We start from the raw sequence: 16,620 nt of genomic DNA on the forward strand, positions 1-16,620 counted from the left end.
CTCTTTTGTGTTACAAATGGAGTCACTGTTAGATTCATACTCATATTTCAATTCATTTGCAGTGAGAATGTGCAATGCACGCAAATCGATGAATCGAGAGATCTGTATGAATTATAGACATCTCTTTTATTATCTTACTGTTTTAAATAATAATTGCAAACAATAATTAACACTCAATATAGCTTATATTTATGAAAAGAAATAAACATGAAGAAAGCAAGCATAATATGTTCTTTAATCGCATAAATTATACACTTATGAAAAGCTATTTTTATATTCGTTCTTATCTAAAATTGTTAAAATAACACAGTGTACCAAGATATCCACGTGATGATTTGGATCGGCTTCGGCTTCCTAATGACATTCCTCAAACGGTACAGTCAGAGTGCTGTAGGCCTCACCTTCCTTGTTGGTGCGATACTGGTCCAAGTAGCTCTAATTTGCGACGGCGCCATGCATGTGAAATTGAGCAGCAAAGCTTATCTCTCTTTAAAAAGGTCAGTATTTATATTTTAATTCAGTGAAGATATTTAAATAAAATAAAATAAAATATACACATACATATATACAGGGTGGGCCATTTTAATGTCCCACCCCAAATATCTTTTTTCCTACGCCTTTTACAAAAAAATGTTTTGTACAAAAGTTGTATGGTTTCAAGGGGGACATAAGATGGTGTCATTAATTTGACCTTAAGTTGTTTGCAATTAACAATTACATATTTTTTCTCCGAAACAATTATGTGTTTTCTTTACACCAATTGATTTCTCACATTATTTTGTGCATAAAAGTATTAAGGTAAGATAATCGAAAAATGAATATTTTACAAGATATTTTACGGTTTATGTAAAATTAAGAAATGATTTCAAGCCTCATAACTCGAAAAGTACTTAATGAAAACTAACTTAATTATAGTGTTTTGAAAAGCTCTCGAGATGAGCTGTAAGAATATGCAATAAAAAGTAGGCAGCTCTATTTAAAAAATTGAAGGTGACCTTCACGTGACCTTCAAGTAACTATTCAAGGTCAAATTAATGACACCTATGTCTCCCTTGAAACCATACAACTTTTGTACGAAACATTTTTTTGTAAAAGGCGTAGGAAAAGAGATATTTGGGGTGGGACATTAAAATGGCCCACCCTGTATATTAATCGAATATAATCGAAAATATTTTTATTAAGATTTTCTTATAAATATAAAGGAATAAAATATTTAATGTTTAATAACATATATATAAATATGTTCTATAATAATAATAATTTATATCTATTGACATATACAGAGTGGTCCACTTAAATCGATCATCTTAAATATCTCAAAACCTATAAGATTTAAAAGCAAACTTTTTAGATAAAAGTTGTTTGGTTCCAAGGAGAAAAGAAAATAGAAATATTAATTAGACTTTGGGTGGTGTCATTAAAATTATATCATATTCATTCTAAATTTTTTAAATAGAAGCCCCCGTTTTTTATTGTATATTTTTACCTCGAGAGCTTTTCAAAACATTATAATAAAGTATTTTTTTATTAAGTACTTTTTGAGTTATGAGATTTGAAGTACCTTTTTAATTTTAGATAAACTATAAAATAGTCTTCTCTCGTAATATATTCATTTTTCGATGATCTTATCTCAATACTTTTATGCACAAAATAATGAGAGGAATCAATTGGTGCAAAGAAAACACATAGTTGTTTTTAAGAGAAAATTTGTAACTGTTAATTGCAAATTACTTATTGGCATGATTCCCATAATTTTGGCGTCATAATGTAAAAGTAAATTCCGAGAGTATTTTTAGCGGAGAATATTGGAAAAATATTTAAAAAATTCTACGATCAATAAATATCATTAATAAACAAAATTCATTCTATACCTAACTTTGATCCTTGTTGAGAGTGAACTTCGTTTCGTTCTTGCGAAATACATGCGTGAATACAGGAAGTGGAGCTCCCCCTATGGGAGGCTCCACTTCCGGAAGATATAACCTACTCCAAACCTATTCTGATTTATAACTAAAATTTGGCTCGTTTTGAAAAGTACATGCCTGAACATCTTTTTTCTCAAGTCATAAAGAATATAATAATTTTCAAAGTCATAAAAAATATCAACAACATAAAATTCGATCATTGTTCTTCGATTGACTTCAATATAAGAAAGGTAAACAATGTCAAACGAAAACATATACAGGGTGTCCGATTCGTGAGGGACCAAACGAAAAGTGATGATAGATTGGGTCAAACTAAGAAGAAAAGTCCTCTACCATTTTGCAAAATTCGTAATAATTATTAAGTAATAAGCAAAAATGTCCCGGCGCATGAGAAGCGGTAAACCGCTTGTAGTGTGTGATTATTAAGTGATCAAACGAAAAGTGGTGATAGATTGGGTCAAACTGAAAAGAAAAGTTCTCTACCATATTGCAAAATTCGCAAAAATTATTAAGTTATAGGCAAAAATGTCTCAGCGCATGAGAAGCGATCTGTCTACCGCTTCTTATACTCTGAGACATTTTTGCTTATAACTTAATAATTATTGCGAATTTTGTAATATGGTAGAGAACTTTTCTTTTCAGTTTGACTCAATCTATCACCACTTTTCGTTTGATCACTTAATAATCACACACTACAAGCGGTTTACCGCTTCTCATGCGCCGGGACATTTTTGCTTATTACTTAATAATTATTGCGAATTTTGCAAAATGGTAGAGGACTTTTCTTCTTAGTTTAACCCAATCTATCATCACTTTTCGTTTGGTCCCTCACGAATCGGACACCCTGTATAGTCTATATACAGTATCATGAAATTACATATTCATTATATTAGCGTCAATAATCGTAGAATTTTTTAACTATTTTTCCCATATTCTCCGCTAAAAATACTATTGGAATTTACTTTTACATTATGACACCAAAGATATGGGAATCTAACGCTTTTGTTGCAATTTTCATTACACATCATACAGTTTTGAAATGTTTCGATATGCAATTATAAGTCCTCAAAATATTAAGAATCTATGTGTTCTAATTGAGTGTGTTTTATAAATTGTACAATCTCATAAAAATATTTCATTAATTTATTTTTAAAATTTTCGAAATATTTGTCAACTTTAATAACTTTATTAATTATATTATATATCATCAGCGTCTTGTAAACGATAAAGAATTATTATTACACGATGCAATTAAAATTTTAGTAGACATCGAAATAGGCATTTTACTTGTCATGTTAAATATTTTAGCATCAGGGTTCAGGTGAATAATTAGATTCTTTATTTTTATACAGATTCGTAGCTTCAATAATAAAAGATTGCAATGTTTTAATTGCGTTTAATTTAGCCGCATTTTCCCGAATTTCAAACAAAGTTTTGTTATGTCATCTCTCTTATTTTATACATAGACTTACAACTAATTGACATTTTAATAATTGCTAATTGTTGTTTCTTCTTTTAGAAATTATTTCTAAAAGTACATAAAAGGTTACGTAGCACCGATTTTATTGTCGCTTGGATATGTTATAAAGAAGGTTGTCCTGAATAATTCCCCGCAAAAAATAAATAGAGAATGGCATTAATTTAGAAGATATAATAAGTTAAAGTTTGACAATTTTAACGCTCTTCTTAGACATTATAGACTATTATTAAGAACGTTGCACACATATATATAGAGGTTTGTTTACATTGTACTGATCTATTTGACATCTTCTATGGCTGTGTTCCGTTTTTACTGTCAGTACTGCAAATTTATTCTGTTAGGATGCAGTGCACTACAATAGTATCTAGTTCCATCAATGACGTCATAAATGGCAGCCATCTTGGCACTACAATTAAGGCCCTTGCACAATGCTAGGCAACAGGCAATAGGAATAGGGAATAGAAACTATTCACCAATAAATATGCGGAATAGAAAATATTCGCCAATAGAAGAAGAGAATAGATATTATTTCTGTTTTTATTGCTTATTGCCTAGCATTGTGCAAAGGCCTTTACTGCGGCTGAGAAGGTGAAGCAGCTACAGTACAAATATGGCAGCGAGCAGCCAGATAGAAAAATTAAATGTGTTGAATGCGGAAACAAATAAAAGATAATTATTTTTTTTTTAAATCTCTTCTCTTTCACAATTATAAGTTTGTAGCAGTTTAAATAATATAAAAGCATTAAAATATCTTAAGCTTAAAAAGAAAACAAAATATTATTAGTTTTCACATTACCTAAAGTGACTTTTAAATTCAGTATTAGACGTACTCATTGACAATATCTAAATAGTTTTTTACGCGCGGTTGTATATTTTGAGGGGCAGGATATACTAAATTTATTAATAAATCATCTTTGTCATCACTGTCACTACTTTCACATATAATGTTTCCATAATTGTAAAGCACATTAACATTTTCATATTTTTATTCATTTTGTAATTATTTCTATTCTTTTAATATTACTATTCTTTTAATTATTTCTAATCAGCGCGGAATTTCTATTGCGCGGAAAAAGATTCAATGTTGTTTGCAGTGTACTGCAAGTTCCGAAATATGACGTCACAATTTTGCTGGCAGTATCAAATCAATTTCGGAACAGCTATGATAGTGTATAACTGTTATAACGTCATTTTGGTAGCACTGTCAGTAAAAAAGGAACACAGCCTACAGCTCCATAGTCATAAATGTGTTGTGAACAATCGGTTTCACTTATTTTTCACAGTTCGCTAACAGCTTTCAACATGCGACTACAGGAATTCATTCCTAAACATTTTTGAGGATAAAAATAAATTAATAGATTTTCTTGTTGATTGAAAAATTATTCATGTAATTATTCACGTGGTCAATATCAACGTGATCAATATCAATGTAGGCCAATATCATCATAATCAATCGGGACTGTAGTCAATCAGGACCATAGTCAATCGGCACCGTGGTCAATCGGGACTGTAGTCCATTGCAATGTGGTCAATATTAACATGATCAAACGGGATGCTTCCTGTAAAGTACATACGTGAACAGGTTCCGCCTCCCCTAAAAGGGGCTCCACTTTCGGAAAATGTAACCTAATCCAAACCTATTTTTGATTTATAACTAAAATTTTATAAATAAAAGTTTTAAATAAAAAATAGGTTATATCTTCTGGAAATGGAGTCTCCCGTAGAGAGGCGGAACCCACTACATGCACGCATGTACATTTCATCTTGACCTTCGCTCTGAGTGAACTTTTGCTTCGCCTAAGTACATGCGTGAATACAGTGGGTTTCGCTTTCCTGCGGGGAGCTCCACTTCCGAAAGATATAAACTAATCTATTTCTATTTACAACTAAAATTTGGTTTAAATTAGAAATAGGTTTGGATTACATCTTCTAGAAATGGAACCCTCCTTATAGGTGGAGAGGGGCGGAATCCACAGCATTCATGCATGTACTATAGAAGATGCCAAATAGATCAATAGGATGTAAACAAACATCATATATACATATAAATACAATGTTCTTAATGCCTAAAAACAGCTTATAATACCTAAGAAAAACGTTAAATTGTCAAACTTTAACTTGTTATATCTTCTAAACTAATGTCGTCCCCCGCTTATTTTTTGCGGAGAACTCAGGACAATTTCCTCTATATCTAAGCGGCGACTGTCGAAAATCGGTACTGTGTAACCTTTTATACACTTTTACCATTATTTCTTTCTACGTTTTTTAAAAAGCGTAAGAAAAAAATTATAATATTTTTATAACAACAAATATTTATTAGAAAACTGCTTATTAAAAATAATTTTTGTTTTAATTTTTTACGATAATGCACGATAACAAATAATTAATTAACAAATAATTAGCATTTTGAAGTGAATTGAAGATGTGTAAATTATTACTTACAATATAGTATAATAGTATAAATTCTTTGCTAAATGTATAGAAAATTATGCTTTATATACACACACTTTTTATAGAACGTCAAATATTCTGTAAAAAATAAAATATTATTTGCACGTGATTTAATGTTATAATTATAACACTCTATTTTGTGTGTGTATGTGTGTGTGTGTGTGTTCAGTTATCTTAAAAATGAAATCATGGAGATGTCCTTTCATAATTTCATTATCCCTCGATTTATATACTTATAAAAGAAAAACGTATAAAGCAATACGCAGGTGCTAAAAAATTATGAATTGCAACTAATATGTAACGTTTCGATCTTTCGTGATTTCGGTCGGATAAGTTCGTCGGCGTAGGGCTTGTGGAATGGGCGGTGCGAAGAAAAAATGCATAGGCGAAGTAATAGTATTAAAAAGTATTTATTATATGACTTATTTGATGTATACAAATGTTGTATGTGTTGGTGTGAGTATGCTTATATGTGTGGTGTGAATGTATTCGCATTGTGTATATGCAATCGTGTTTGCGTATCGTTGTGCGTATGTATGCAATATGTAATGCATGCGAATTCGGAGAGAATAATTTACGGGTCTTAGCGTTATCGAAATATTACTCGCCGATAATAGATCATGTACGTGCAACGAGGTGATTATGTTTCGATCCGCGCGTGTTGATAGTTTTTCAGTCCGGCGGATATCTTGTGTTTTTGCGCGCTATCTGGCGATTTAAATGGCCTATGGATGGCAATTTAACGCGATTGTATTAAATTAATCTTTACGCAATTTAAATGTGCGTTTATGCGATGTTGATTGTAGAATGCAGGTAATTGTCTCGTGACAACGCGGACAAGTACGATATTCGGACAGTGCGATTTTTTGTGGTCTGGATGTTGCGGCATAGAGAATAGAAGATTTCGAGAAATTAATCGAGATCGCTCGACTCGGGACAGCTCCAGTTCTATCTCCGGGATAAAAATTAACATAATTAGGCGGCAGGATGTCAGGTCGCTGGTTCGATCAGGAGCTTGCACTTTTATTCAGCAAAACTGAGATCTCTCGAGAAGGAGTTCGCCCCATCTTCTTTTTTTGCTCGCTAGTGCTCTGGGGATCAGTTCAGTTCGGTTCCTCGTCTGCCTTGCGGCTTCTGACCGGACTTATCGGATAGATCGAGAGTGACTAAAATTCGCCTTTGTTTTATACGGGCTGATCATTCGCACCAACGTAATTGGTCGCCCTCCCCAAGCGCGGTACGATTCGAAGTTGACGAGCTCTCAACCTGTCGTGTTTCGAAAACCTACGGCAGTTTCTATACATCGGTTGTTAGAGAGCCGTTTTAAATTGTACGGAAGTCTTAAAAATGGGCGTTCAGCGCCTCTGCCTCTTTTTCCGATTGATGTTTATGGAGCAGCAGCTTCCGGCGGATAGTCGGCCGGGAATTAGGAATGATGCACTTTGATGTGCATTGTTACAAATATATGCATGTATTTTTGACTACACATTCATACTTTAGTACCTCCGTATTTGGTTTGTGTTTTTTTATTACATAAATATATAAATTGAATGATAATAAAGAAATGACAGTTTGAAAAGACGGCTTAGATCTATTCTATGTGATTGAAATTAATATTCAGTTAAATCACTTTTCAATTAGAAATTCTCAATTACTTTTCAACTTTCTTCGAAAATTTTATTTTTATTGTAAGGGGCGTCTTTTCCATAAATTTGAAACTTGTATCACAATATAAGAACAAATATAATAATTAAATATGACAGGTGAGAAAAGTAGCTATTACACATTTGTCATCTATCTAGTTAAATTACTTCTTAATCAATCAAAAATTTTTCTGAGCGTAGAAATGTCTTTCTATGTAGTGTTACGTCCAGGCCCGAGGAAGGATGGGCCGAAGGAAGGACGTAACACTTGTATCCCGAGAACAGGTGCCGTAAGGGCAGATGTCTCGAGTTGAGCAAGCCTGCGGGAGGGCCAAAGATAGGTCAACGTCCAGAAGGGTCGATCTTACACTATTTCTGGTCCGAATGCCCGCTCCGTCCTCTTTTTGGTAAAGGAACTTAATTCTTTTTATCCGGGACGGAACCAAGTGCGATTCAGGAGTAGGAATAGTGAGAGGGGTTGATTAAGTTAAACACGAGAATTAATCTAAATTAATTTATTATAATTCATGCTCAGATAAAAAGTTATAAAGATTTATAATTCGAAGAATACATAATTCTGTAACATGTAAATGTATGAGTGAGTGTATATATGTGTGGGTGTGTATGTGTGTAAAGATGCGAGACGAGGAGGATTTAATCGAAATTAGGAGGATACTTTTCCCGTTGGTATTCTAGAAAGGCGATGAGCTTATCAGTAAAAGGGGTGAAACAGGGGATGAAGATATTGGGAGGAGCGGTGTTGAGGAAATCTTTAAGGCTGGGAATATGGGACCAGATCCCAAGGTGAAAGAACCTGACAGAATGGGATCTGTGTATTCGGGATAGCTCAAGGTGAGAATTGTCGCGACAAATCGATCGCTAAGATCAATTGAGGAGAAAATAGGGGAAGGGAGAGTAGGAGGAGAGAAGGGAGGAGAGAGGGGAGGAGAGTCGGGAGCTGGTTTGTGGGGAAGAAAGGGCGACAATGGCGGGAAATCAGCCGGAAGGTCGGGTTCTGTGTCGTACACAGGAGAGTAACTGGGAACAAGGGTTCCAGGAGACAGATACGGGGCGTCTCGCATATCTTCTTGGATGTTACTCAAGAAGATTCGGTTGATGGGAAGATTTGTGTTTAATTTACTTATATCTAGTACAAAGGAGGGGGTCAGCCACAGCCCGAGCCAGTAGTTTACGCGTTCAGTGATTGCGACGATATCGGAGTCGCTTTGCCCTTGCTTTAATAAATTTCCTCGAAGCGGGTTCCACTAGGGAATCGATTGCAATAAGTATCGAGGAAGAAGTAAGAAGAAAAAGAAGGAAAACGAAGGAATTAGTAAAGAAAAGACTTACTATTTGGTTTATATGCGGAAATACAATTGAGGTTAGCGCTGGGCCTCGTGATGCTTGGCGTCGAGGACGGACAGGATATTGCGCGGTTAGTTGATTACGAACACGCACTGACTCGATGGGTTACTGACTGTTTACTTTTTACTGATTTTGTTACTGACTGATAATGCTGATACTATTAATCCCGAGATTTTCGAGAGTACTGACTTAATAATGTAAAGATTTTCAAAGAATGACACAATCAATGCTGAGATACTGACTGACTAATTGAATGAATAACTGATTAATAATGCTGATTTGTTCGAAGTTCGCGCTTATATATCGTTTTTGGATTACCCTCTCCTAGGGTGAGAAGCTGGGGAAGTTGGGGACGGTGCACTTGGACACAGTACAATTGGACACGTTGTAAATGGACACGTTACAATTAGACACAAAACTTTGCACACGGTTCAATTGGGCACCGTTCAGTTGCGCACCGTTTAAGTTCACACCGTTCATTTGGACACAGAAATATACGCACTGTTTATTTGCACACCGTTCGTTTGCACACCGTTCATTTGTACACAGAAAAATGCGCACCGTTTATTTGCACACCGTTCATTTGTACACAGAAAGATGCGCACCGTTTATTTGCACACCGTTCAGTTGTGCACCGTTCGTTTGCGCACCGTTCAATTGCGCACCGTTCGTTTGCACACCGTTCAGTTGCGCACCGTTCGTTTGCACACCATTCATTTGTACACAGAAAGATGCGCACCGTTTATTTGCACACCGTTCATTTGTACACAGAAAGATGCGCACCGTTCAGTTGCGCACCGTTCGTTTGCACACCGTTCAGTTGCATACTGTTTGCTTTGATATGTTAGAGGCCTTCGGCCCCCTTTTTTTTGTTTTTTTTTTGCGTGGGGAAAATCCTCCTTATGGACACCCAGGGAGAGACCTGGGTAGTGTTGGGCTCTTCCCTCTGTCAAAAACGCAGAGGGGCCTACCAACTAAAAACCCCACGAGCCATCTACGGCCATCTGTGTCCGGGCCCCGGGAACCGCTCTCGCATCACTTCCGAGGCCCGAACTGGCTAGCGCTGGTGATCGCGCTCCAACCTCTTCTCCTCCTCCTCTTCTGTGCCTGTCCCTGTGCCGTGTAGTAGTATCCCAACCCATCCCCGTGTCCTATATGTGTGCATGTATATGTTTGAATGTCAGTTTGTATGTTTGCGATACCTCTGTGTGTGTGTCCCTCCCTACCCATCCCAACCCCTGTTCCCCACTCCTTCCCCCCATCCCTCCTCCCATCCTTATTCCCCTTCCCCGATGTGTATATATATCTGTATCAGTCTATAACCCTACTGTGTTCTCTCCCCCTTTTTCCCTGTATGTGTGTGTGTGTGTGTGTATGTTCCTCTAGTGCATGTAAGTATTTTTGTCTGCGTATGTGTGTGTGTGCGTATGTGTACCCCGTGTATTAGAAACTGTACTGTCTACACTCCCTAAATAGTGTTTTCCCCCCCTCATGTATGTGTGTGTGTAAGTGATGTACCTAGTGCATGTTTAGTTTTCTTGTTTGCGAGGTAAGTATATTTGTGTAGACACAGATCGCCAATCAGCTTGTCCATTATAGGTGAACATCTTCCTATTACGTGGACTATAACGACAATAGCCTCCTACTTTACTATAAGTCAATAAGCTACTCGAGTGCTACAAGTACTCAAGTTATTTGCTCTTATCCATTACTTCCTAAGGATATAAGATTATCCTCGTCATCCTCATCTTCCGTTTCAATCAGAGTTTCTGGAAGAGCTTGAGCTTATGCTGCTTCTTCTTCGAATCGCCGCTCTTGCTCCTCCTTTAGCTTCATAACCTCCTCAGCGTACTCGTTTCGGCCCCCCTCCCGCAACCACCCCGCCGGTAGGGGATGCATTGCGAAGAGTTCAATCACAATGAATATATGCTGTAAGTTATAAAGCGAGGTCCACCTTGCCTACCGGCGGGGTGGTTGCGGGAGGGGGGCCGAAGGCCCCCCTTGCACCCCCCGCGCGTGTGTGTGTGTACACATACATTTGTGATATTTTTTAATTGTATTAAATTGTATTAAATTCTATATAAATTTAAATTACTAAAACTGTGTGCAACTTAGCGGTGTGCAACTGAGCGGTGCGCAAACGAACGGTGCGCAACTGAACGGTGCCCAATTGAACCGTGTGCAAAGTTTTGTGTCTAATTGTAACGTATCCATTTGCAACGTGCCCAATTGTACTGTGTCCAAGTGAAGGTCACTCGGGGAAGTTAACGAATAGAAACTCTCGTTAGATTTCCATCATATCTTTCTTGCCCCTTCTTATGAGCATTTAGAACAAATATAACAAATCAGAATTTTATTACATTCGTTCGCGAATAGGAGAGCATCTTCCAAAAAGGGGAGGCCTAGGATTCTCAATATCGGAGGTGACAGTAATTTATGTCTCGCAGGGTGCATCTGCTAAAGACAAAGGATGATTTTTACTACCCCCCTTAAAATTAAGATAGGTTCGTGTGTCGCGTCGTAACATCCGGTCACTTGCGTTTTCATGAATAGTTTCTTTTATTTTCTATAGCTTCTTTAGATTTTATGAAGTTTTAAGTGATTGGAAAATATCAAATTCGGCTGACTGGCTGGCGCCTTGACTGTGACCGGATGCTACTCTTTATGATTTTATAGCCCGTTGATATCTGGCTGTCGTTTTGGGAGCACTTACTGAGAATCCTATTTCAATTTGATTGACATTAACGATTTTTTGGAAGTCGTGCACTAGTTATGGGAAAGAAAAGAATTGTGAAGTTCCTTGGAACAGTAGAATATAATAGTTTTTATCCAATAATAGTTAATAATAATATAAATACGGATAAAATAGTTAACAGTAGAATATAATACATAGTTAATATAAAAATATTACAATATAATATAGCAATATAATAGTAGCAAATTAAATAAAATTAATCTTTTCTTTTGCACCATGAAAGAGAAATGACCAGATCACATAATTTACTACTAAACACAATATGTTACTAATATAACATGGAAGTAATAAAAACTTTATAATATTGTTACATCCCCGCGTCCCGTCTCTGCGAATGTATTCGCCATCCGTTGTATTCTGTCGGCAGGAAGTACCTCTGTGAAGTTGACCCCCATTCTTCAAATTTGAAAAAAATTATTAGAGTTCTGAGTACCCCCCGTAGAGTTCTAGAGTTCCCAGCCCATTTTAGAAAGAGTTCCGTCATTTAAAATAAAGAAAACACCATTTTAAAAATGGGAGCTAATTTCACGACGCCCCCCATTATATGAAAAATGCAAATTTCTTTAGAGTTCTGGGTAGATTTTTAATAGTTCTATAGTTCTAGATAAGTTTCCAAAATAGTTCTGCTCAAAATACTACAAAAATTATATTTAAAGTTCTCGATTTAGAAGACGAAAATTGGCGAGAACTTTTACAATTTTGATTTTAGCACTTCGAGTCTTAATAATAATTGTATTAAATATATTTAAAATAAAGAATAATAATTTTAGGAAGTAGCATAAATGTTTATTTATTGTAATTTATAATTCATTTATATTTTCATTGATAGGATACATAGCAGCCATTATTCGAAAGAAAGCATCTAATCGGTTTTCATCATCAAATGTCTTTTTGAAAATAAATTCCACTAAATAATGATTAAAGTGATCCTCCAAGTGATGATTTAAGATAAATATTTTTTTATATAACAGCTAAAATAGTAGGTTTATGAAAAAAAAGGATATAACCTTTTTTGTAGAGTTTTTCAGCGGCTTTATTTTTTGCTTAAAATTTTTATTCTCAAATCAATATTTTCGGAGATAAAAAGCATTAAAATTGTGAAATTCTTTTGTTAATAACTTTTAAATAAACAACGAGCGCCGACTAGAACCTTTTGAATGTTACTCAGGACAGTGACCTTGACAACATATGTCAAGGTCAAGGTTATCCGAGGTGGCTCCCCTAAGCTAAATAATTACCGGATATTCTATCTTCTATGATACATATATGACGAAATTCGCCGTAAAAAAATTAATCGTCTGCGGTTAATTTTTGGAGCTCTGAGGCTCCTCTCACAAAAGATAGAAGAGATACGGCTATAACAGTCTTGGAGCAAATGCGCTCTTTGACCGATAAGCCATGATTCGCGGGACCTGTGCCGCGGCCTTATATACTGTCTTAGATGGATCTTATTGACGTACGGAGGGTAGAGCCATTCGTTGCGCAATGGAAGAGTAAGAAAAAGAACGACGAGAGTTAAGCACAGTAAGGGCACAATACATTTAATATAAAAAAAAGGCAACTCGAGTACAACAATAGTTCGCCATGAGAAAAACATGTGACAGAGAACACAGAGTGTAAAATTAACATAGATGATTGACTTTAATATCAATTCCTTCGAGATCGACACAGAACGCAGCGCCGCTGCACGAGCGCGAGTCGGAACTTGGTCCGCTCGAATTCAAGCGAGTTCCAACACTCCCCCTCGATTCGCGCTCAGAAATCTACTTGCTGTGTGATAGATGGATTGCGGCCTTCTCGAGGCACTCCAAATGTTTTCTTTTTGGTAGTCCCTTGGTAAGCATATCTGTGGTAGAGACGTGCTTGATGTTTAGATTTTCGCTGCGAAGTGCGTCTCGAACATAGTGATACTTGATGTCGATATGCTTGCTTCGCTGGTGAAAGACGGGATTCTCCGCTAGTTTGATCGCGCCCAGATTGTCTCCGTAGATTGTGACGTTACTTAGATCGTTGAACCCTAGTTCCTTCAGGAAACGCTGCAAGAATATGGCTTCTTTGGCACATTCGGCGAGTGCCATATACTCAGCTTCGCACGATGACAGCGCCACGGTTTTTTGTTTCTTCGCATCCCAGGTGATAGGACACCCACTCAGTACAAACAGGAATCCGAAGGAATGTGAACGTCGGTCCACGTGACAATTTCCCCAATCCGAGTCTGTATAACCGATAAGTGGATTTGAGTCTGGCCCGTAAACAAGTCCTGCGTTCATGGTCCCCTTCAGATATTTTAAAACTCTCTTGGCGGCCTTCCAGTGTGTCTCGTCGAAGCAATTGTTGAACTGCCCGAGATAGCTTGCTGAGAAAGCTATGTCTGGCCTAGTGGACGATGCGAGATACGTGAGACTCCCCACGAGTTCGCGGTAGGGCAAGGCTTGATCGTCTGGTGTAGGTTTATCTATTTCTTTTTTCAGCTTTACGTTCGAGTCGAAAGGTGTGCTGACTGGATTGCAGTCGCTCATTCCGAAACGCTTGAGCAGTTCGCAGATATAACCTTTTTGAGTTAGAGTAATCTTTTCTCCTTTGCGGTTCAATTCCGAGACACCGATTGACTTCTCCAAGGTTCTTTATCGTGAATTGTTGCGAAAGAAAATAAGAGATCCGATCAATTTCTTTCTTGTTACGTGATGCAATGAGAATATCGTCGACGTATACAGCTATCAGTACGACGTTCTCTCCTCGTCCCAAGCGATACAGACACGGGTCGGCATTCGTAGCATTTGCTCCGCATTCCTTTAGGACTTTGTCAAGCCTTTGATACCAGCTTCGTCCAGCTTGTCGTAATCCATATAGTACTTTTCTTAACTTGCAGACTTTATTGCCGGTGTTTAATTCATGGAGCATCTGGTTTGCCTTCTTTCGGATGACATCGTCCTTATCCGAGTTTGCGAGGATTTGTAGAAGTTCGATCAATTCTTTCCGTGGGTTCACTAGAATGTCTTCTTCCAGATATCCGTTGAGGAAAGCCATGGTGACGTCTAGCTGATGAATGTTCATACGAAAGCGTGCGGCTAAGCTGATCATCAGTCTAATTGAGCCCATCCGTGCTACCGGAGCGAATGTTTCATTGAAGTGCACGCCTGGTTTTTGTGCGAATCCTTGGGCTACTAATCGCGCCTTTCGTTGCTGAATAAATCCGTTGGGGTTGAGCTTGTTTCTGAGTACCATCCGGGTACCATTCGTCAGCTTCTAGACCGGACATCGCTTCTCTCATTGGAATATCTGATAGATGTGCTGATTGTCCTTCTGTAATTTCGGCTTGATGATAGTGATGGAATTCTTTACGAGGTCTTCCCCTTTCTCCAGTCCTCACAATCTTGGGTCTCCCTGGTGCTTGACGTATCACTTCCTGCGCGTCGTGAGGTGGATCATTCTGATTCTCTTGAAATTCTTCTACAGCATCTCCATTGGCTGGTTCGATGCGTTCTGCAGGTACTTCGGCTATATTCTCTTTGATGGCTTCGTTCGGACGGTTCTCGGATGGCTCCAATATTACATCGATCATGTCGTGGTCGTGATTTTTATTTATGTCGACTTCTTCGCTGTTTTCAACTGATCTCGGGTAGAAATCTTCGTATGTGTTTTCCTTGGGAGATTCGGTGTGCAGGAACTTTACGTCCCTTGACACAATGATTTTCATTTCATCTGGGATCCATATCCTGTAACCTTTTGAGGAATCTGAATACCCGACGAAGATTCCAGTGACTTCGCGCGAGTCCAGTTTTCCGATGCCAAGTTTATTACGTAGGACGAATACCCGTTGTCCAAATTCCCTGAAATGACTGACGTCTGGAATTTTCTCTGACAGCGCTTCAAATGGAGTTCTTCCGTCTAACGATTTTGACGGGCATCGGTTGCGTATATAATTTGCCGTATTTACGGCCTCTGCCCAAAAAGATGGAGGTAGGCCGGACTGCAGCAAGAGACACCTAGCCATTTCCACCAAGGTGCGATTCCTCCTCTCGGCTACACCATTCTGTTGAAGGCAGTATGGTACGGTTAATCTTCTGATGATTCCGCGCTCCTTCAGGAATTCGTCAATGGTGGCGTTCACAAATTCTTTTCCATTATCGGACTGGATGATTTTTATCTTTCTCCCAGTCTGGTTCTCCATCATGATAACGAAGTTCTGCAACGCCTGAAAAACATCAGATTTGGATTTTAAAAAGTAGACCTGTCCCCATCTAGAGCTATCGTCAATGAATTGCAAAATATACTTAGCTCCACCAATAGAAGTGACCTTCATTGGACCGCATAGATCAGTATGCACAAGATCCAAGATTTCTGTTGATCTCTCAGATTTTATTGGAAACGGACTCCTTGCCATCTTTCCTTCCGGACAAATATCGCAGTTATTGCTGATGAAATTTCCTGGTTCTATTCCTTCTACTCGACCCTTGCGAATGGCTTCTTGAAGATCCCTTGCATTTAAATGACCGAATCTCCGGTGCCAGTCTGCCTTTGACTGAGTCGTCCTTCCGGTGCCAGTTTCTTCCGCGACGGCAATCTCGTTAACTGATTCTTCGACAATGTACAGATCATTTGTCCTGTTCGCGATCAACCACGTTGCCGTCTTGATCTATTACGAGCCCTCTGTGTTTGTTAAAAAGGACGTCGTAACCATGATCGGTGATCTTAGCGACTGAGAGAAGATTCATCCGTAGATCTGGGACCAGCTGCGTATTTTCTAGATGAATTGATCTCAATTCTCCGTGGATATTGGTATTCAATCGAGCTGTTCCTTCTCCTGTGATCTGGGTCGAGTTTTTGTTTGCGAGATTCAATTTCTCACGTTTAGTGTTCATGTTCACGCCAAATTTACATGCCCAACTAAAGTGCGATGTCGCTCCGCTGTCCAAGCACCACTTACCCGTCTTCGTCATCCCGGCCAAAAAGGCTTCGGATGTGAGCATTGTTGTGTCGGTTGCGTTCTGCGCAGTCTGT

At 37.8% G+C, this 16,620-nt stretch overlaps 1 protein-coding gene across 11 annotated transcripts in view; it reads left to right on the forward strand.

Annotated features, from left to right (window-relative positions):
* Rh50 (Rhesus blood group-associated glycoprotein Rh50) overlaps positions 1-16,620 on the forward strand; it is a 415,396-nt gene that overhangs the window by 176,687 nt on the left and 222,089 nt on the right. For all 11 annotated transcript variants that reach the window (XM_083092852.1, XM_083092847.1, XM_083092854.1 and 8 more), the window contains one exon: positions 311-497. In XM_083092852.1, the coding sequence (XP_082948978.1) occupies positions 311-497 (187 nt within the window). The remainder of the gene's footprint in view (positions 1-310; positions 498-16,620) is intronic.

The sequence above is a fragment of the Camponotus vicinus genome, unplaced genomic scaffold (assembly GCF_025532165.1).
Source record: "Camponotus vicinus isolate PSW18456_S1 unplaced genomic scaffold, iyCamVici1.0 SCAF_3, whole genome shotgun sequence".
NCBI classification, from domain to species: domain Eukaryota; kingdom Metazoa; phylum Arthropoda; class Insecta; order Hymenoptera; family Formicidae; genus Camponotus; species Camponotus vicinus.